At 44.7% G+C, this 22,610-nt stretch overlaps 1 protein-coding gene and 2 long non-coding RNA genes across 5 annotated transcripts in view; 1 reads left to right on the top strand and 2 right to left on the bottom strand.

Annotated features, from left to right (window-relative positions):
• Positions 1-6,003, bottom strand: part of Suclg1 (succinate-CoA ligase GDP/ADP-forming subunit alpha) — a 32,875-nt gene extending 26,872 nt beyond the window's left edge. The window contains exon 1 of one of the 2 annotated variants that reach the window (XM_006986528.3): positions 5,624-6,003. In XM_006986528.3, the coding sequence (XP_006986590.2) occupies positions 5,624-5,960 (337 nt within the window). In that variant the 5' untranslated portion in view covers positions 5,961-6,003. Of the gene's footprint in view, positions 1-5,584 lie in introns of both variants that reach the window. The other variant, XM_016005061.3, reaches the window with a different exon arrangement.
• Positions 6,004-14,756: 8,753 nt separating this feature from the next.
• On the bottom strand, positions 14,757-19,829 carry LOC107402410 (uncharacterized). Of its 2 annotated transcripts, none has more exons than XR_006070417.2 (2): positions 19,566-19,829; positions 14,757-15,111 (listed from the first exon to the last, which is right to left on the bottom strand). It is a non-coding gene; the product is annotated as an uncharacterized LOC107402410 (long non-coding RNA). The 2 variants fall into 2 exon arrangements; XR_006070418.2 differs by having other exon boundaries at positions 19,661-19,829.
• Positions 15,010-22,147, top strand: LOC143272400 (uncharacterized). Its single transcript, XR_013049915.1, has 2 exons — positions 15,010-15,205; positions 18,485-22,147. It is a non-coding gene; the product is annotated as an uncharacterized LOC143272400 (long non-coding RNA).
• The last annotated feature ends 463 nt before the right edge of the window (positions 22,148-22,610 follow it).

Here is a 22,610-nt window from a genome sequence, read left to right as displayed (position 1 = left end):
GAAGGAAGGAAGGAAGGAAGGAAGGAAGGAAGGAAGGAAGAAAGGAAGAAAGAAAGAAATCATCATCTGTGTGGGAGGTCGGAGAGGAGCTCTGTAAAGTCAATTCTCGCCTTCCACCATTTGCAGGTTCCAGAGACAGAGCTGAGGTCGTCAGACTTGTGTGGAAAGTGCTTTTCCCAGAGCCATCTCAGCAGTCCGCCCTCACGCACGTTCTACACACAAATAAACCTCTGCGTAGACTCGCTGTGAGCATTCACAGACAAACTGCGTCTCTCTTCACAGAGGAGCATCTGTACGGGGACTGTGTGAGATTAAGAAGTTTACTCACAGCATGTGGAACACTGGCTAGGGTACAGCATGTGGAGCATCACTAACCATTACCTCCTCACTATCATCACGGTCACTGCTGCGGAGCGAGCAGGGCAAACCACTGGAAGAAATCAGTGTGGCAGCTTCCATCAGGAGCTGAAGCTCTTGAGTGCTTAAGACTCAGTCCTACCCAGAGGCCTCCTCAGTCTGTAGTAGAACCAAATGCTAGGCAAAGAAGCCCAGAACTAGAAAAGGACAAACGGAAAGAAGATGCTAACTAAAGGAAAGGGACTGGGTGCTGAGAAAGATGCTTTCCACGGAGCAGATGGGTTTGTCAGTCAGTCCAGAGTCAGTCAGTCCTAGCGCCTATAGAGAGGTAGCAACTGTATTATAAGATGCCGGTGCTATTAATGCTGCAATATATAGCCAAAGAGCACCTGCCAAGTGGAACTAAACCATGGCCTTTTATGATGAGTACACCCCATCCAGTAACCCGACTCTGTTTATGAAAAGACTCAGCTCAACCCTGGACACTGTCCCTGTTCCTCCTTCACTGATGTGTCTGTACTCACGAATTCAACAAACGTAAACTTTAACTGTACTGGCCCACCTGCCCCGGATTTAACAAAGTAACTGACTTTTAACAAAGTAACGAATTACAAAGAAAAGCAGCTCACACTTAAGCAGTGGTTCTGATCGAAACCCCTTTGGGGGTCAAACCACCTTTAATAGGGGTCACATATCAGCTCTCCTACACATCAAATATTTACATTACAAGTCATAACCGTAGCAAAATTACAGTGATGAGGTCACAAGGAAAATAACTTTATGGTGAGGACTGAGGACCACTATTTGGGCGCAGCCTTGTCTGTTTGCCTCTGGTGAGGTCTCCTTTCCTTTGCCTGTACGGGAACACGGCAGAACAGCAAGGGGAGAGCAGGACGCCAAGGTGCTGGCCAAGCCCATGGGACAGCCATGCTTGGCAACTCGCTCTCGGGAGCAACTCAGACAGACTAACAGACACCTCTTCTAGGCACGGTGATCTCAGTGACCGAACCACCTTCCATACTCACTTTACCACACTGGAGATTCCTGGCATGTCAACTCTTGGGGGACCCTCAAACCTGCCCCAATCATGAATTATATATGCAAAATACAAGTATAGTGGTCCCCACAGGGGAAACCGTGTTGTGTGACAAAACTTCCTGGGGAGACACAACTCACATGTCTACTCACCCCAGACAGGGAGCCCAGGACACACTAAAGTACAGATACCAACAAAATGCAACTTAGTGGACCAGTAAGTTTTACTGCGGTTACTCACAGGGGTGTGGGTGAGGGGCTACTGACAGGAGCAGAAATGTCTCAAAGACAGCTGCACCACCAAAGCCCACCCAGCATGGGTGACAGCTCCCAAAGCTGGGGACCTGGAGCGCTCTGCACAGCCTGCCGGCAGGGAACACTCCACAGGGAGGAGTCTCCTTTCCCAGTGCCTCAGCCGGTCTAAACCTCTTTGCTTTCTGGTGGTCTGGTCTGAGAGACTTTGCTGCTTTGCTTATCTGACAGTCCTCTTTGTAGCTCAGCTTCCTTCTGACTGAGTGGGAGGCTCAGCTTTTATTGCTTACTCTGACGGGGAGGGGCCTAGTGAATCTGGTCAGCTTTAGGGACTTCCTGAAGCTATTCTGTGTTCTTTACCTTCCTGCTTAAGGAGCTTTCCTGCAGGATGGTGTTTTAATGGCAGAGGAAACTGTTACACAACAGACCTACAATATATGGGAGGACCTTAGCAGCTACTTGCCCCAAACCCCAAATACAAAACTGTATATTCACTTATATTGATGATACATTCAATACTATTGGCTTGGTTGATCATAAGTACCATGTTTCATAAAATAAGCACTCTCATTTTTAAGTACTAAGTAAAAATAGGAAGGAAATAATGTGTTCAATGTTTTATAATGTATCAACAATGAGAAGACATTCCAGTTTTAAAAATACTATAAAGTAAAAATCAATAAATGGGTTTAACACAATAACTGGGTATCTACCCTGTGGCAAGCTCAAATTATTCTCCTATACCTAGGAGAAATCCTTTTAAACTTCAGAGTTATCATGAAGCAACTTTGAGGCCAGAAAATCAAGTTACTTTTCTCAGGGCTACATCAAGGCATTTGGATACAGATTTCTATTTCTGAAATAAAGGTTTAGTTCTTGGATACAAATGGGCAACAGAGACTAGAAACGGAGAGATCACTGTTGAGCGTCTCCTTTCCAAATGTTTCTCTGAGTCTACACACAAGCCTGTGTAACTTGGCAAAGACATGAGAAGGGCAGATAGCACCTGTGAGCAGATAGATCCTGGAGAGTGCCAAAACTCCTGCTTCTAACAAGGGAGTTCAAGCTTCCCAAGGCACACCTTAGTGAGAAGACACTACAGTGTGCCAGCAGACATGGATTCCGGGGTTCCTTGAACACCACCTGGGAAATTCTCTGGGTTTGTTTCCTCATTTGACAAACAAAATGGTAGAACTAACTGGATTGTAAGATCTACTTCCTGATATCAAATTACCGTAATTCTAAGGATCAAAATAATACCTGCTCTTATTAACTATTCTGAAAAAATGTGATTTACAGAAACTCCTGATTGATATTTCAAAAGACCCTACCACACTTCAAGTTTCTTTTAAAACTTCATTTCAACCTCAATGGTGCGTATAAAACTCTTATACATCCTCATCAGAAATTATTCTCATTTTCCATTTATCTAATCCTCCCTACATCAACAGGATTCTTCCCCTTCTTTCATAAGTCAAAAAAGTGTGGGAAGGTGGACAGCTGAGCAATTTTGGAATTGTCCTCCAACGGGGCCCTGTAGCACCTAGGGCTGTTTGTCTTTTTTAACTTAAATCAACATTACAAAACTTGGGACCTCAACACATCATGTGCCAACAGCTAAAATTTAAGGGAGGGGTGGGTGGGATTCTTTATCATCTCTAGTTATTTTAACCTAGGAGCATAAGTAATTTGTGACTTTCTAGAAGGAGGAAAGGAGGGGGGGAGGAGGAGGAGGGAGGAGGAGGAAGAAGCAGTAGCAGGAGCTTGCAAGGCAATGTGGCCACTGCAGTGGCTTGGAAATATGGCTGGTGTGAGAGGATTCTGAGGTCTGCCAACTTAGAGGTTTTTAACCATTAAACACAGTCCTTTGTAACCTTAGTACTAATACAAAAACACCCTAGTTTAGATCTCAGACCCCCTCAAAGCTTTAATAATATAACTCAGCTCCAAAATGACTCTAGCAACAGAAAGCTAAGTAAGTAGATTTTAGGCTTTCAGTGTTGGGAATCTAGGAAGAAAGTTCTTTACTTCTGTGGGGTGAGGACTGACAAGTTTTGCTAAAAAATGAACTAAAAAACCGGATCATCTGGACATGCTTCTTCTGGAGACACTTCTATTAAGACAGCAGACCTTCTGTCTGCTCTAAAAGAGGCCAGGCTCTTTTAGAGGCTTGGACCAGCAAGACCTGAGCAGAGAAAGACACCGGTGTGGTGTGTAGGTGAGCCACTCTTTGCTGGGCATTTCCATCAAACTGGCTAAAGTCTGGTCTTCCACATCTTAATCCACAAACAATTCCAATTAAGATAGATTAGGCCCATACCCAACACACTAGTGTTCAAACTCTACTGACCACAGTGATTACTAGGACAACTAATCCCTTTCTTCCCTTCTAACTAGAACACATTCAAGCATCCTTTTCACCATTCAAGGAAGAGCTCCAGAAAACTTTCCCCAAATAAACTCAACTCTTTCCTATTTGGCAAAGCCTTTGTCCTCAAACGATTTGGCAATGACGTAAAGCACACTTATCCTTGAACACTTTTAGGATACTCAAAAAAAAAACTAAGTCTCACTCACTATTTGATGCAAGAAGAAGCAGAAACAAAATGTGTAACAATGAATAGAGGTGGAAAGACTGTCACTTGAGTGTCTATTCACAGGTTGTAAACGGACTCACTTATTCTGCACAATGAAGCCAAATCACTCATCACTTTTTAACATCTCTTAAATTTGGATGTGTCTGATAGCCAATCAATCATCACAATTTTAATTGGCAATCATTTCTCCTGTTAGTAACAGGCAGGACAATGCTGCACTTCACAAACCACGCTCTCTCAGGCTCATTGCAATATGGTTCTATTTTCTTTTTTTTTTTTTTTTTTTTTTTTTTGGTTTTTCGAGACAGGGTTTCTCTGCGTAGCTTTGCGCCTTTCCTGGAGCTCACTTGGTAGCCCAGGCTGGCCTCGAACTCACAGAGATCCGCCTAGCTCTGCCTCCCGAGTGCTGGGATTAAAGGCGTGCGCCACCACCGCCCGGCTGGTTCTATTTTCATGTGAGTGGAAACATGACTTGAGAAATCTTTTTTTTTTTTAATTTGGTTGATTGGTTTTTGTTTGTTTTGTTTTGTTTTCTAGACATGGTTTCTCTATGTTCACAGCTCTGGCTGTCTTGGAACTTCACTCTGTAGACCTGGCTGGCCTCAAACTCACAAAGATCCACCTGCCTCTGCCTCCCGAGTGGGATTACAAGCATGGACCACCACCTCCGGTGAGAAATTATTTTTTTAAAGGACTATTATACAAGTATGAATGGATTAGAGAGACTACAAACACGCCGTGAACGATTCCAAGGTTGTGCCCTAACATACCTAACACAGAGACTTTGGACGCAGCAATAATTTTCAAGAGTCAGCATTACTGAAAGAGTAGCAACCCCGGGAGATTAGTTCTCAGAAACCGAGGTGTTCACAGAGCCTAGTGAAAAACACATTAGTGATCAAAGTGCCTGCCAAACCAGCTTCTACGCGCCCACAGGGTCATGCTGGCTCTGGTTGCTGAAACCGCCTTTCCGTCGGCCCTACCGCACCACGTAACTGTTAACTCCAAGTGCAGGACCCTTTGGTACAGGGTTATAGCCTCTTCAACCCCGGCTCACTGTCCCAGCAGGGTTGATCCCGGACCTCTTCACCCTAGGCTCTAAGTAAGGGCCAACCTGGACGCCACCTCCACCCCGCCACTTGTCACCGTAGGGGCTGGAATACGTTCCCGGGTCTGCAGGATGCCCTGCCCTGAATCCGGCCTCGACCGATCCACCGCCCCATCGGACAAAGTCCCCTCCACCCGCAAGGAGCTGCCACTGGGGTCTGGCCCGGTGGCTCCCTCCCGAGGGCCCGCCTGGAAGAGCTCGGCCGCGGCCTGAGCCAGGACGTGGAGCCCGAGACCTGCGGAAGCCTGGAGGAGAGAGCCCGGGCACGACTCACGGAGGAAGGTACGCGACAGCAGGCGGGCGGCGGCGAGGCCGTTGCTGCCGGAGACCATGGTGGCAGTGGCAACTGCAGCACCTAGTGCTGCGGTCATTGCCCCAATGACACTCCCAGGCCCCCGGGACCTAGCACGGAGCTTTGCTCGCGGAGAAAGGTGTCTAGAATAGGAGCCTGAATGAATTGCTCTCCTCAGAGCCTCTTCTGGGACGGTGATAGTCACGGGCGGGAAAGCAAAAGACGAATGAGGTTTGAAAAGCAGATCGTAACTCAGTTCTTCTCGAAAATGTGCATTCGGGTAACCATAAACATAACGGCAATGTTGAGGACGTCCCATGCGAGGCCCGGTCGGCGCGTGGTATTGTGGGAAATGTATTTTTCCAGTAGGCGGCATGCGGAAAGGGAACCGGTAGGATGCGGCTTGAACTCTGGCGTGCGCACAGGGCGAAAACGGTAACAAAACAGTGAGGGGAGGAGCCAGACGTAATGCCTAGTCCCAGACCGTGGTCCCACACCTCGGTTTTCCTCGGCTGTTACAGAGAAGATACTACCTCCCATGCCTTTCTTGTAAGGATCCGAAAATTACCCCTGGAAATCTGGGTCCAATTCGCGAAAGACTTAAAGCTCCTTGGCTGACAGTTTCCTGAAGCAGGAATCTCTTCCTTCAACAAACTGACTCACTGCCTTCGACGAGTGTTAAATGTATGGATGCCTCTTTCTAGAATCCTAAGGACTGCAATTTAAAAGCAAATACGATTTTTGCCCCATTGGGAAAAAACTATTCACTTTCGAAAAACCTCGATGAATCCTGGAGCCAAAGCACAAGGATTAGCCTGGTTCCTTGTCTAAAACCATGTTCCTCAGATTCCTTATCATCAATAAAGTTATTCTAGTTGACTAAGGACGTCGTTGGAATGTGCACCAGTCTCTGGCTGGACATGTCTACAAGCTCCTTCCTTGTCTTGTAGATCCTATCTTGTCTTGTGGTAAAGTTAAATATTATCAGTGCTTTCCAAATAAGTCCAGTATGAAGACTAGTTTTAAAGAGCAAACTTTTCACTGAGCCTTTACTTAATCATTTAAAATGTTGTTTCCTTTAGTTAACAATGTATATTTTTAAAGATACATTTTTGTAGATATGTAGATATATAAATTATATAAAAATCACTGATTTTTATCTTTTGAGAATATTATACATGTGCACTGCATCTACATCACTCTGGTTCTCCCACCACCACCACCACCACCCTGTAATTCCTCCAGTATCACCCCTCCCAATTTCATGACCTCATACCTCAATCATTATTGCTACATACATATGTATGTGTATGTATGTACGTGGACCTACTGAGTCCATTTAGCATGGTAGGCTCTATAAAGTGTATGGAAGAAGGAAGTTTGTTCTCTTTGCCTACTTGGTCCTGCTCTTGCTGACAAGTCCATTCCTTCACTGGCATTAGAACCTACTTCTTCAGGATTCTGGCATACACTGAAGACCAGCTGAGACATCCAGCCTCATAGGCTGAATAACTACTGGATTCTTGGACCTTCTGTTAATAAATGTGTGTGTGTGTGTGTGTGTGTGTATGTGTGTGTGTGTGTGTGTGTATCAGTTCTATCAGTTCTGTTCCTCTAGAGCAGTGGTTCTCAACCTTCCTAATGCTGTGATCCTTTAGTACAGTTCTTCATGCTGTGGTGATCCCTAACCATAAAATTATTTTTCTTAATACTTCATAATTGTAATTTTGCTACTGTTTTGAATCATAATGTAAAAATGTGATATATCCAATGGTCTTAGGTGACCCCTGTGAAAGGGTCATTAGACTCCCCCCAAAGAGGTCACAACCCACAGGTTGAGAACCACTGCTCTAGAGTGCCCTGACTAATAGAGAAGTGGTCCTAGAGCAATAGAAGTATAAGGATGAATTTTTTAAGTATCGGGAATAGGCTTTCCAACTTTCCAATACCTACTGTTACCGAAGGCTCTCAGTTAGAAGCTGGGAGAGCATTGAAAACCCATGGTGTGAACTATTTTTGCAAACTATGACAAATACATTTGATTATACCGATTCATCAAATGTGAGAGGCAATGGATTTGGTGACTCTGTTTATAAAACTATTTATGGGAAAATGGGGGAAATAATGCTGCTGTTGGTTGCTTCTAGCATCTCTGGATAAATTGACAAAGAAAAATAATGCACTCTGTGATAAAATTAACCAACTTCTAGCGTCTCAGAATACAGCGAAGGACAATAAATTCAGTGATAAAATTAACTGACTCCCGATACAAATAAACAGTCTAAAGCTTTCTAAGTGTGCCCTAACAGAGAATCTTCTCGCCATCAGCCACAGAGCTGAAGTTGTAAAAAATCAACCCGAAACTCTCATTATAAGATTGACTGAGGCCGGGCGTTGGTGGCGCACGCCTTTAATCCCAGCACTCAGGAGGCAGAGGCAGGCGGATCTCTGTGAGTTAGAGGCCAGCCTGGTCTACAGAGTGAGTTCCAGGAAAGGCGCAAAGCTACACAGAGAAACCCTGTCTCGAAAAAAACAAATATATATATTGACTGAGTTACAGTGAAAATGCAAGCCCAAGCCTGGGAGGGTTTCTATGGTTAAAGTGCAGGCATTAACTGGTAACTGATAGAATCTTCTAACCTGGGATGGGAATGTGTAGGAGGACCCTATTGAAGATGAGACCTTTGAACCCTCAGAGTCTCAAAGGTTTATGTCACCTGAAGAAGTCTCTCTACTCTTAATAGATACATTCCCACCCCCACCTCCTGAAATATTCCTCTTTTCTTTTTTTTTTTCTTTTTTCTTTTTTTTGCCTTCATTGTCTGCTAAGCCAGCAGTGACTTTTTCTGAAGGAAATGCCAGGCAAGACAATGCCGATGTTCCTCAGAGCCCACCAACAGTTGCCTCTAGACCTATAACCAGACTAACAAATCTCTTAGAAGAGAGAAAGTGTAGTCCATGAGGTGGTGCACTACACTACTGAAGAGCTTAATGCGTTTGCTAATTCATTCAAGCAGAAGTCTGGGAAATATGTGTGGGAATGGATTTTAAGGGTGTGGGGTAATGGTGGAAGGAATATAAAGCTGGATGAGGCTGAGTTTGTTGATAGGGGCTCATGGAGTGGAGATTCTAGGTTTACTATGGAAGCTCACACAGTTAAAAATGGTGTCAAAAGTCTGAAGGGTTGGCTGAAGCATTTGTCAAAAGCTGACCTACTGAAAAGGAGTTGGAGATGCCTGATACTTAGTGTTGATGAAGGGATTTTAAGGGCCAGGGAATTTGCAATGCTGAAGTGGATATGCTGTGTAAATCCTAATCCTCCACAATGGGAAGGCCCAGAAGACATGCCCTTCACTAACCCTATAAGACACAAAATGGTGAGAAGGGCATCAGCACACTTGAAGAGCTTTATTGTCAACCTTTTTCTTGTGTCAGACCTTAGGGTTAGACACTGCTTCTCGGTTGGATGAATTCAATGCAATGGGTTTAGTTGGGCCCCAGAGTATGGGGGGGGGGGCAGGCAACACTACATCGCCAAAGGCAGGAGGATTGTAGTTATTGTGATGGGCAGCATAGACAAAACAGTGTCCATAACGGCCTGACACATAAGGGACAGTGCAGGCAAAGTATTCTTATGATGGTGTGACTTGTATGGACCTTTGGTACTGGCTAATCAGTCATGGTGTTTCCGGGCATCTCCATAATCTACCTGTCTTCTGCAGTGGCCAGATAGAAAAATTAAAAGGAGATGTGGTGGGAACCACCACCCCTGCATCTTTCAAGTCAGGATACCTTTCCCTCCAGGGCTGAGCTGTCACATCACAGCTCCAGCTGTCAGAGCTGTCCTAGCAGCTCAAGGTGTCACCTGACTCCCCCAGGCAGGCAGGCTACCTTTCCCCCAGAGTTGCAACACTCATTTACAACAGCTAATGCTTGTGTGGCTATGGAGCAATGGGAACTCTTCTTTCTCCATTGCGGATGGGAGTGCCAACTTGTGCAGCCACTATAAAAATCAGTGTGGTAGTTCCTCAGAAATATGGGAATCAATCTTCCTCAAGATCCATTCATACCACTCTTGGGCATATACCCGAAGGAAGTTTCACTCTACCACAGAGACACTTGCTCAACCATGTTCATTGTAGCTCTATTCATAACAGCCAGAAATTTGAAACAGCTTAGATTTTTTTTTCAAGACAGGGTTTCTCTGTAGCTTTGGAGCCTGTCCTGGACTAGCTCTGTAGCCCAGGCTGGCCTCGAAGTCACAGAGATCTGCCTGCCTCTGCCTCCCGAGTGCTGGGATTAAATGTGTGCGCCACCACTACCGGGCTCTTAGATGTTTCTTAACAGTGAATGGATTTTAAAAAATGTGATAATTTACACAATGTATTACTGAGATCTTTAAAAAAAATGGCATCATGAAATTTGCAGGCAAATGGATGGAACTAGAAAAAAAAATCATCCTGAATGAGGTAACCCAAACCCCAGAAAGACAAATATGGTATGTAGTCACTGGACAGTAGCCATTAAATAAATGGTAACCAAGCTATAATCCTTAGGCTCAGAGAGGTTAGGCACAGAGGAAGGGATTTGGGGGGACACATGGGTCTCTTTGGGAGGGGGAAATAGAATAGATTTTATGGATGGACTGCAGTTGGGGGGACAAGAATGGGGAGATCAAGTGGGAAGGAGGAGGGAAGATGGGATTGAAGGAGGGAATGAAGGGGAGACAGCTAGAGCTAGAGAGCATTTGTGGGGGTATGGAGACCTAGTGCAGTGGAAACTTCCTGTAACATAAGAAGGTGATCCTAATGAAGTCTCCAATAACGAGGGAGATGGAAACCCTATTGACCATCTCTTGTCATCAGACGAAGCTGCCAGTGCCAGGACTGGGTTTCATCCAATTTAGTTGTTGGCCAAAAGGTCCCAGGCTGTTGTCAAGACAATAGTTTGCTCTCCACAAATGGACAATAAGGCCCCATTGCTGAAGACAACACCCATATAACTCCATGAACATGGAGAGGTGGGGCTGGTGACTACACAGAACCTTCACCCCTCGTATTCTAGAGTCTGTGACACAGAAAGGCTGCAGGGTACCAAAAGAGAAAAGTAAGCACCGACCCAGCCATGAAACCTTTGAGTTACAGTCTGTCCTACATGCAAAATATGCTAGGGTAATGGTGGCACAAACCTTGTGGGCATAATCAATCAATGTCTGATTTTACTTAAGGCCAACTCCTTGAGATGGAACCCATACCTAACACTTCTTGGGTAATCAAGAACCAAAGTCTAGATAGCCCAAAGACCTAGGGTAAAACCAAATACTACTAGTCTTAAAGAAAAGAAGAGAAAAGTAACAATAAAATAACTCCCAGTGATATTCTGCTGTACTCATAGATCTGACTATACTCATAGTCACCTTCAGAGAGGCTTTCTTCTGCAGCTAATGGGAACAAATACAGAGACCCACAGCCAGACATTATGCATAGACAGACCTTGGAACACACAGGTCTAAATGAAATGCCTCCACCAAATCCCTCCACTTAGAGCTCAGAGAACCCCATGGAAGAGGAGACAGAGGGAGTCAGGGAGACAGAGGGGATGGAGGACACCAGGAGAACAAAACCCTCTAAAACAACTGAGCAGAGCTCATATAAACTCACATAGACTGAAACAGCAATCACAGAGCCTATACAGGCCTGCACCAGTATATACCCCTGCGTATATACTATAGCTTTTAGTTTAGTGCTTTTATGGGGCTCTTGAATGTGTAAATGAGTGGGTCTCTGATTCTTTTTTTTTTTTTTAAAGATTTATTTATTTATTATGTATACAGCATATGTGACTGCAGGCCAGAAGAGGGCACTAGATCTCATTACAGATGGTTGTGAGCCACCATGTGGTACCTGGGAATTGAACTCAGGACCTCTGGAAGAGCAGTCAGTGCTCTTAACCTCTGAGCCATCTCTCCAGCCCCCGGGTCTCTGATTCTTGTGCCTGCTCTTTTCCTTCTGTTAGTTTGCCTTCTCCAACATAGATATGATGATATTTATATTTTATTTTATTTTGTCATGCTTGGTTGTTATTACCTAGAAGCCTGTCTTTCTAATGAGAGCAGAAAGGGAGTGGATCCAGATGGGAAAGGAGGATGCAAGGAGTAGAGGGAGGGGAAACTATATTCAGGTTATACTATATGAGAAAATAATGTATGTTTAATAAAAGGGGGAGGAAACAAAAATAAAGCCTCGCCCTGAAGATGGTCATCTTAGCACTCTGTCCCGCATCTATTTCACTCCAGGGAATAGCATACATCTTGATACATCATGATCAAGGCTGTATCTTGCCTGCTAATGAGAGCTACTTGCCTTTGGAGCTCTTTAGACAGGAAGACATCATAAGTCCCCACACTGGATCTTTCCTTGTGTTAGGGTTACACACGTATTTAAAGGGAATGTATTTGAATGGCTTACAGGCTATGGTCCAGCTAGTTCCACAACAGTCATCTACCAACGGAAAGTCCAGGAGTTCTAGCTTAACAAAAACCCTAGACAGAGCTGGGGTGCCGGCTCTGTTGGCAAAGTGGTTGTCTTGCAAGCATGAGGACCTGGGTGCAATTCCCCAGAACCCGTCTTTTAAAAGCCAGCTAGTGTTCTGCACTAAGTCCTAGTGCAAGGGCTGCAGCGGCGGGGAAGGTAGCCGGGGCCTGCTGACCAGCCAGCCTGGCCCCCGGACCAGCTTCAGGTCGGTGAGAGAGACCTTGCCTCAAAACAAAACAAAACAAAACAAAACAAAAACGAGGGCTAACACCCGATAGATGCTTACCAGAGGTCAACCAAAGAACACATAACTCATGCCAGGGTGGTATGCAGATGAAGTTCCCTGTGGAGGCGAATCAAAGAGGAGTTTATGAAAAGCCCATTAGGTTCGCATGAAAAACTGGCATTCTAGTAAGAATAGACTGTCTGGAGAGGACCACAAACAGCACCACCCAGCAGATTTTGTCCTAACTTCACCCTCCTCCTGGAGGCTCTGAGAGCAAGGGGGTGAGGGAGGGGTGGAGGAGGAAGGAGAGGGACAGGAGAGCTTGATTCCTCCCCAGCCTCAGATTGTGACACCACCGCTCATGCCATGGAAAGGGAGAAGGAGCTCTAAGTATAAAAGTGAAGTTTGTAATTAGGTCAGACGAACTGGAAAGAGGAAATCAGAAAGGACGGGAGTCCTCTCTGTGCTTTCTGGCTGATCAAGGGATTTCAGGTCTATAACCTGAAAACCTATAACAACAGTGAGGGCTCTCCATCTTACTTTAATCTTTATTATAAGCCCTGATTCCTCCAGGGTTTCAGATCTGTAGGTCCAAAGGATACCGCCCTCAAAAGGGCAGGCCCACTGACTGTCCAAAATTCAATCTAGGCTCAGCTCAACCTGGACTACAGGAGGGTTTCCAGAGGTTAGACCAAAGCCAGCACTCCTTGAGAACTTAGGAAGTCAGTTCCCATCTACCAAAAGGAGTCATTTCCCTTACCTCTGGTAGAAGGGACCTATGGCTCTCCAATTAACATATACCTATGGTGCCTGTCAGCATTTCAAAGTCCACACACACTGGCACACTAGCCCTTCTCATGCCTTCTTGATCCAAAACTCCTGGGCTTCCCTCCCCCCAGCTACTCGTCCTTCTTATGCCTGGCTGTGTCTCCTTATAATCTCCTGCTCCTGCCGTTCCCCCTGTGTTTTCTCTACTCTCTATTCCCTGCTATCCTCCCCTCTCTTGCAGACAGCCCCAGCCATGCCCACTCTGCTAGCCGTGTGCAGTCTACTTCTCTCTCTGTCGCTCTGGACTCTTTCAGATGCCTCCGGATATTTCCTGTCTCTTACGTACAATAAAACCTTCCCCTTAATTATACCATGGGGTAGTCATGTTGTCAGTTTATACTTTCACCATAGTGCACACACAAATATGTACTCTCAGAGACGCACACTCAAAAAGAAATTGGTGGGGAGCAGAGATGTAGGAGGACTTTCCTGTCTAGACTGCCAATCAGCTCTGTCCCACCAGCTGCTCCCCAAATAACCACACAGAGACTTATTATTAATTATAAATGCTTGGCCCATAGCTTAGGTTTGTCTCCAGCCAGATCTTACAACTTACATTAATCCATTTCTATTCATCTATGTGCTGCCCCGAAGCTCGTTTGCCTCCTCTGTGAACTTCCCATGTTGTTTCTCCCGGGTCTAGCTCGAGACTCCCCCATCTCTGCCCTCCTTCTTCCTAGCATACCCTCTGCCCTGAAAATCCTGCCTAGCTATCGACCGATCAGCTTTTTATTAGCAACGAAAGCAACACATCTTCACAGTGTAAGGGGTTATTCCACAGAACAGAGAAGTAAGTCAAAGGAAAGAAGTTAAGTGGAGGGGAAACTTATTCATACTCCAGAGTATATTCCTTCTGTGAAATGGGTACACCAAGGTTTTCATATGCACTCACTCCGGAAGCTGAATCTGCCACATGGAAGCAGAATGAAAAGAACCTTCCGGAACCATTCTGTGAACTTTCCAACAAAAATTTCTCATTTAAAATAATAACTTTAAGAACTGCTGCCTCCCACAGAGAGTAACTGCTTTATCAACAGTGGTTCATGCACACTGGAAGGAAAACCTGTTTGTAGCCAAGAGAAACTGTGGCCTCTTGGGTGAGCAGCCAGCCTAAGCCCTCAGGCTCTGTCATCTGAATCACTAATCCAGAGATCAAACCAAAGGAGAGAGCACAGAGCCTGGGTTCTTGGCCTCAGGTAGGGAACAGGAACACAGTGTGACACAAATCAGAAACACCTCAAGCCAGATTGGACTTCAGCATTTGGAGAACAAAGACAGGATGGATCTGAAAGGCTGGGGATTGTTTTCATTTCAATCACAGTGAGAGAGAGAGAGAGAGAGAGAGAGAGAGAGAGAGAGAGAGAGAGAGAGAGAGAGAGAGAGAGAGAGAGAGAGAGGAGCCACAGCACACTTTTGAGTGAATCAGCTAAGCCTGTCTCCCTCCCCTTCTCCCTCCCCTTCTCAGCACATATAGTCCCCTGCATAACTATGAGGATTTGAAAAAAAAAAAAAAAAAAAAAAAGACAACGGAGTTAAAAAAAGAAACTTTTTATTTTGTAATAATAATAGATTTGCAGGAAGCAAAACAAATTGCAGGTTTTTCCAGGAGGTGGAGTTTGTCCTCATACAACCACTGACTGGTGCTGAAAGTCCCAGCGTCATACTTGAGCTCCTCTGGTACCTCAGCACCCTTGCCCCGGGTTGGGGGAGGGGAGGGGGAGGGGAAGACACCCTGTGGCTGTCTAGTGAGGGTGGAAGGCTGGCATTGCTGACCTTTGCAGGGAGGCTTCATCATTTCCGGTAGGAGTCAAGTCTCCGCTGCCCCTCCTCCATCTTTTCTCCCACTCCTCTGGTGGCAAGAACTGGTTGACCTGGGGCTGACTCTGTGGGAATAAAAGACAACTGAATCAGGACACTGAAGAAGGGATCTGCTCAGTCCTCTGGGCTCTGCGTTTGCACCTTGTCGCCGGAACTGGGGTGAGTATCTGACAGTGGGTGGCACCAAGAAAAGACAGGACTGAACGAGGTCCTGCTGTCAATACACAGGACAGTGCCCAGCACTGCCGGCGTGGTAAGGGAAGCCTCCCTTCCCAGCACCAGATGTCTTTTTGTTCCCCCATCCAGTATTGAACTTTCCATCTTGCCAAGCCTGATGCCTCTTCAGCGGCCCAGTTTAGGGTTTTACACCAAGAGTGGGTCTTAGTGCAGTATCTACTCATCCCACTAAGTAAGAGTCTTCCACGGTCCCACTAAATAAGAGTCTTCCGCGAGACTTTCTACATCTTCCACGCTAGCACCGCCCCTGCCGATTGCGGAGCTCGCAAATAATTCAGGTTGCGTAAATGTATTCCTGACTTTCTCCCTAGCTGACTTCCAGATTTATAGTTCTAAGCAATGGAAACAAAAACTTGAAAGTATTGGACGTGTCATCCTCTTTAAAAATCTTCAGTCACATCTGGGAGCGGGGTGGGGGCGGGGACACCAGGAAGAGTGGAGGGAAGGGAACCTGGTAGGGATGTACTTAAAAAATAAATAAATAAATAAGAAAATAAAATTTAAAAAATAATAATACAAGGCAAAGGAGATTGGGCTGCTGGTAACTTTCTAAGGTATTGATGAAAGGAAAAGCATTGCTCAGGACCCCCAAGACCAAGTTCTTAGCACAAAGGAGGTTTATGTGCCCCAGAGGGACAAAGGATCGCCTCTGGGTAGAGAGAAGACAGATGTGGCCCATAGGCAAATGGTGATTTCTAAAGGTAAAGGGGGAAACCCGGGGTTAGGATAAGGTGTTTAATTTTATTTGGGCATGTTTCTTAGGTGAGCCAAAGGCGGCTTCTGATTGCTGGATTTCAGTACTTTGATAGCTGGACCTTGGTAGTCAGCCTCAGGAGAAGGGATTGGCCAAACAAGGAAATGGACTGGGGGGGGGGGGCGAGCTTTAGGAATGTAATCTAATGATTTTTTAGCAAAACAGAGGGAACTGGGGAAAAGGGTGAAGCCTGCCAGAGCCAGACTCAAGTAGGCTAGTGTCCCTTCAATAGGTGAATGTCTTCAGCTTATCCACTGTGTGCATTCTGATGGCTGTATTAAAGAGAAATATTACAATATTACAAGATATTTATATACACATGTTTGCATTTTGTGAGAAGTGTCAGTGTAATTGATATAAATTAATATAAGTGAGTAGATTTAAAATACAGAAATCAATTTTAAATGGGTAACAAAATGAAAATGTAAGTTCACTCACATGTTAGGCATAGTGTTGAATGTCTGTAATTCCAGAATTTGGGAAATTGAGGCAGGAAGATTATGAGTTTAAGAGAAGCCTAAGCTACATAGGGAGAACCCACTATATCTCTGTCTGTCTCTTACACACACATACACACACACACACACACACACACACACACACACACACACACCTTCGGTCATTGAAATGACCCTGAACTGCTAAGGTTTTAAAAGAGGTTAAAGCTGGCCTGGTTGCTGCAATCCCAGTGAGCGTGGGGGTAGGGTGGAGAAGAGTGAGGTCCAGAATGCCTTGTACGGAGCCTCACAAAATAAGCATACGAAAACAGTTGGCAAAGAGGAAGGCTGGAGCACACACACCCAAGACCGACAAAAACTGGCAGAAACCATTGGCACAAATGCACAGGCACCGTGGAGTTGCTGAAGGTGACCCGTGGCTCACTGTGATACTGAACCGCACAAACCTAATGGAAATTTAAGCAGCTAATGAGACATGTGATGAATGAAATTATATGTAGAACTACATGCAACAGACGGAACATGCTCAGAAAACCCCACACTGTGCAAATGAGTTCCAAAGCTCAAGGAATGTCACATAAAAGCCCAATCCTTTGGGCGGTGGAGCTATTAGAGCTAATGAACTTACTCTCTGCCCATTTCTTCTCTTGCAATGTGCAGCCTTTCTTTTTTCCTTTGTTTGTTTTTTAGTTTTTTGTTGTTTATTTGTTTGTTTTCCAGACGGGGTTTCTCTGAGTAGCCCTGGCTGTCCTGGAACTCGCTCTGTAGACCAGGCTGGCCTGAAATTCAGAGATCCTCCAGCCTCTGCCTTGCAAGGGCTGGGATTAAAGGCGTGCACCACCCCTGCCCGGATTATTTTTCTAATTTTTAAAGAAAGATTTTATTTTTAATTTTAAATTATGTGTGTGTGTGGATTTGTGCAAGTGAGTGCAATGTCTGTGTATACCATTAGAAGAAGGCGTTGGACCCTTGAATTTGGCATTTGCAGGGGGTTACAAGCCTCCCGCTGTGGGTGCTGGAAACCAAACCGGGGTCCTCAGTGAGAGCAGCAAGCACTCTTGACCTCTAGGCCATCGCTCTGCAGCCCCGGTATATCTTTCCCAACAGCGTGTCTTACCCTGCTTGCGGCTATCTACCTATTTGCATGTTTCTGTCCAGTTCTTTGATCTGGGACACAAGAACCCGGAACTTCCAGGGCGCTTTCTGAACCCTGTCAGTGGAGACCACCAGTGAATGAAAATGAGGACAAGACTGCTTTAAGGTGTAGCTGAGGAGAAGGTTTTATTGTAGCTATTAGGGAGGGTACAGCCAGAGGCATCCGGAAGATTAAGTAGCAGGGAGAGAAAACAGCCCACTGAATACAACCAGCAGACTCAACCTGCCATGAGAGGAGAGCAGGAGAACAAGAGAGCGCATCCAAGAGCAGGAGGACCAAGAGAACGCAAGGACTGGAGAGATTTAGGGTAGGGGGGTGGTGTGGAGTCAAGTGTGCTGGGTGAGCCTGGCCACGTGGGCTTTTGTATGCCAATAGGCACCACAGTTAGCTATTTGTCCAGCGTTTCTTTGGGACCTGACCACCAGCACTTAGGAGGCTGAGGCAGGAGGATGGTCACCCACTCAGACCAATCTGGAATATATAGTAAACCCCAAGCCACCTGGGGATACACAGTGAGACCTTGTTTCAAAACTAACTTTTGTATTTTGTTTGTTTTAAGTTAAAACTGTGATTTTACATAACAGTGTCAGCTTTGGGTGGTAATGTGGGAAATGCTTCATCTGAATAGCTGGCTGTTATCTTTAATTTACCTCAGATCACCTTTTCTCTTCCATTGGCCCTCATATAACTCTGATGCTCCTCAAGCTTTCACAGACATATCTTAATATTTTCATAATACTGTACCTTTAAGTACAAAATACTGAGGATGTCAGTCCCTTGAGTGGTGACAAAATGAATTTCAATCATCAGTTTCTGGAAATTTCCCCCTCCAGCTTTACCCACCCCAGGTCCACTGACTGCCCCTCTGCCTGAGACCTCCCTCCACTGGAAGCTGCCCCGTGTTTCTTCCAACTGCTGCTGCCTGGATCCTGTTATAGAGAGGAAGGGGAATGACTTCCTGCCTTCACCACCTCACCACCCTGGGTGGAAACGTCAGGGAACGAGTCTCCAGAGAAGAGAGGCACCAAGGTCAAGGTATAGAGGGAAATCGTGCTCTCTGCTGGTTAATAGCTAACTAGCTTGCCCCTTTATTGCCCACAAAACTTGGCAGCCTCCTAGGTCTACGTGGCTGTTTGCCTTTCCCATGGTGAGAAAGAAGGGATTCTCTTCCACTGTAAACACAGTTGACAAATAAGACACTGAGCGGAACAAGAGGCGATTACTAGAAGAAAACTGTTCGGCATGTAACCATGCCCGCAGGGCTGGGGATATTCTGAGCAGACACTTGTTTCTAACCTTCTTTGCCTGTCTGGGCACTGAGACACTAGGCCCCCGGGAAACTGGAATTTCCCCTGGACTCCAGTGCTGGAAGAAGGAGAAGACTGAAGCCCAGTGCCAGCCAGAGAGGGAGACTGTCCCCCAGAAAGGGAGTTCATTGGGTCTGACTTGTCTGAGTGCCGTGCTGGAGAGACTGGAGCCTAGCGGTGGTGTTGGGACCCACCTTGACCAGGACTAATGAGTTATCTTAGTTGCTTCCTATCGAAAGCCAAGCCTCATGTAGTGACCCTGAATACGGACTTGAGGAGTCCTGGACTTCTTCCCAATGCAGCAACATTGAATAAGTCTCACCTTTTTGCCTTTTACTATTACCATTCATGTAATTGACCTATAAGGCTAGATGGTCAAGTCCAGCTTGCTTGGGCTTCCCGTATCGCCCTCAGTTCTGACAGCCATTTTTATTGTGGAATTACCTGGAAAAGTTCTGCAAAAGTGATGTATGTAGACTTAAGAAACAGGATGTTTAGGAGGGAGGGGGGCTCAAAGAAGAAAGATTTAGGGAAGAATAATACTGTCCTCAAATGCTTTAAAAGAGATTGTGGGAACAAGGCAGAATAGAGAGATGGAATTACTTACAATAGAAGTCTTCCAACAGGGTCATGAAGTAACACACATCCTGTAGCTGGGGGTCATTAGAAAGGAGAAACCCACTCGCTGGGTGCCGTTCCTACCTTGTGTATGCTGCATAGCCTTCTTGTTTTCCATGAGAGCACTTCTTCTGAAAATTTAACATTCAGTGAGCTGCTTGCGAAACATGACTCTGGCTGATTCAGGACATTGGGGGCAGGGCGTTAGAGTCTGTGTGTCTAACAAGTTCCAGATGATGCCATTGCTACTGGCCCACCAATCACGCCGTGAAGAGCAAGGACCTAAGTTAGAGGTACTGGGACCTGATTGCACATTGGAGTCATCTAAGGGAGAAGGGATCTTTCCTTTCCAGAAACTTAATTCCCAGAATACAATGATCCAACACTGACCATGGCTTACAAGTTATGTATTTTAACAATGTCTCAACATTGTATGGTACATATAATAATAATTATATTTTCATAAGTTCTGACTAACCTCAAGTCTTTTACAAATCTACCCATCAGATCCACAATTCCTAACTTATCTAGTAATACACCCATTTTACCACAAGATGTCGCCAAAGGAACAAAATACGCATCATGAACCCCTTGCAAAGTAGACCAAGGCACCCACCCAGCCACAGAAGTCAAAGCTAAGGCGCAGCTCATTTTAGGGACCACATTCCCAGTTCTGAGGAAGAACAGATCACAGACTCCTTTGAGAATTGATCAAATCTATAGACAAAAAGTATGTACACAAACAGGAACACAATTTCAAGAAGTTCACAGGACCTGAAATTAAAATCCTCTTTGGCCTTTATGTGACGCCTTTGTTACCCCATTTCCATCCTTCTCAATGGCTGACCATATCTCCTGCTTCATAAGGAAAACAGAATCTGGCCCTAAATCTTCCAGTTTGCTCAGTTCACCTGCCATCTTCCTTTCATCTTCATAGAAAGAACACAATTTCTTTTAAAAGGTTTTAAATTTTTATTTATTGTGTGTATGTGTGTTGGGGAGATCAGAGGACAACTTGAAGAAGTTAGTTCTCTTCTTCCACTGTGTGGGTTTGGGCAATTGAGCTCAGGTCGTCAAGCTTGGTGGCAAGCTTGCTTAACCACTGGACCATCTCATGGCCTGATACCATTTCTTTCCATTGAAGATTAAATTGTGCTGTTCCTAATCCACGCCACACTGATCTCTGACAAATTTTACTCTCTCTGCCAATTTTACAGCCAGTTACTTTTATGATTGCTAAAATAGCATAAGGTCTTTGTTATTTTTTATTTTTATTTTATTTTTGAAACCTGAAGAAGCTGTGCCTATGGCATACAACTGAGGCCCGCCCACCAACAGGCTCAGCTTTTTATTAGACATGTGTAGCCAGAAGTTTCTCTGGTCCTGCCTGACCCTGTGGCCAGGACGAATCCCTCCCACCCCTGCCCTGCAGCCACTTGATCCCAAGTAGACACACAGAGGCTTATATTACTTACAAACTGTATGGTCTATAGGTCAAGCTTCTTGCTAGCTAGCTCTTACAACAACCCATTTCTATTAATCTATAATTTGCCGTGTGGCCATGGTGTTACCAGTCTGCGGGCATCTTGTTCCTTGGGTGGCATGGTTTGAGTCTCCATGACTCCACCCTTCTCTCTGTATCTCTGCTTGGCTTTCCCTCCTGGCTGTAAGCTTTCTTGCCATTGGACAAAACAGCTTTATTTATCAACCAATCAGAGCAACACAGATTCACAGAGTGCAGAAAGACATCACTTCCCACAGCACTTCCCCCTTTCCATCTAATCAAAAAGGAAGGTTTTAACTTTAACATAGTAAAATTACTTATAGTAGAAGAATTATCAAGCAAGAATTACAGTTACAATATCTATTCTACTTGTATTTGGCAAAATTAAAGAAAATATTCTATTATCTGTCCTATATTTGTGAGTCTAAAGTTTCATATCTAATTTATCTTTTATCATAACTAAGGAAGACTATAATTTTAACTATATAATTATAACAACAGCTGCAGAGAGACATTGGATAATAGAAAAAACTACAGAATTAAATCAGCCTATATACTTTAAAGATGTGCTGACTTCAGAATGGAAACCAGGATATGTATTACGTCGGGGACAAGGTTTTGCTTTTGTTTCCACAGGAGAAGAAAAGCTGATTTGAACAAGAGAGACCTCTTAATTAGAAGAGGTGATAGTTCATCAACCAGCATGACCATCCAATTTAAACTAATTTATACCACTAACAAATGCTTTTCATTTAATCAGATATAACTTACCAAAAGGGAACCTCCCCAAAGTTAGGCTTGGGAAAGGGTTTTTGTTTTTGCCTTTCAGGAGAATAAAGGCTAAGGAATCTGAAGAACACTGGACAAATGAGACTTCTGAAGAAAAAGGATAAAATCATCCAGAATAAATGTCCCAAGAAAAAGAGTAAATTGGCCTATTGGTATATCACATATCTGACAGGATAAAATTTCATAAGTCTTCCTAAATGTTTGTTTCTGCTGTTCTCTACAGACACAATGCAAATGGTCTTTATGTAGTTCAATTAGAAATTAAAGCTGGCTTTCTAGTTGGAGTGTGGCTCTCTCCTTCTCTAAACCCAAGCATGCTTGTTAAAAGAAAATGCAAAACTTCTGCATCATGTCAGAAGAGCCACCTGATATGAGACAAAAGGAAAACCAAAATTAAGTCACTATTCTATTGCTATTAATCTCATGATACTTTGGTTTTATTTTGACTCTTTAAAACTTTTCTTTTTTTTTTTTTTTTTTGGTTTTTCGAGACAGGGTTTCTCTGTGTAGCTTTGCGCCTTTCCTGGAGCTCACTTGGTAGCCCAGGCTGGCCTCGAACTCACAGAGATCCGCCTGGCTCTGCCTCCCGAGTGCTGGGATTAAAGGCGTGCGCCACCAACGCCCGGCCTAAAACTTTTCTTAAGGTATGAATTTTATATAAAAATTTATAAGATTAATATATATATTATAAACTTTTGTCATGATATTAATGGTCATATAGAGTACTAACTAATTCTAGAA

Source organism: Peromyscus maniculatus, chromosome 3, assembly GCF_049852395.1.
Source record: "Peromyscus maniculatus bairdii isolate BWxNUB_F1_BW_parent chromosome 3, HU_Pman_BW_mat_3.1, whole genome shotgun sequence".
NCBI classification, from domain to species: Eukaryota; Metazoa; Chordata; class Mammalia; order Rodentia; family Cricetidae; genus Peromyscus; species Peromyscus maniculatus.
This window is presented reverse-complemented; position numbering and strand designations above follow the sequence as displayed.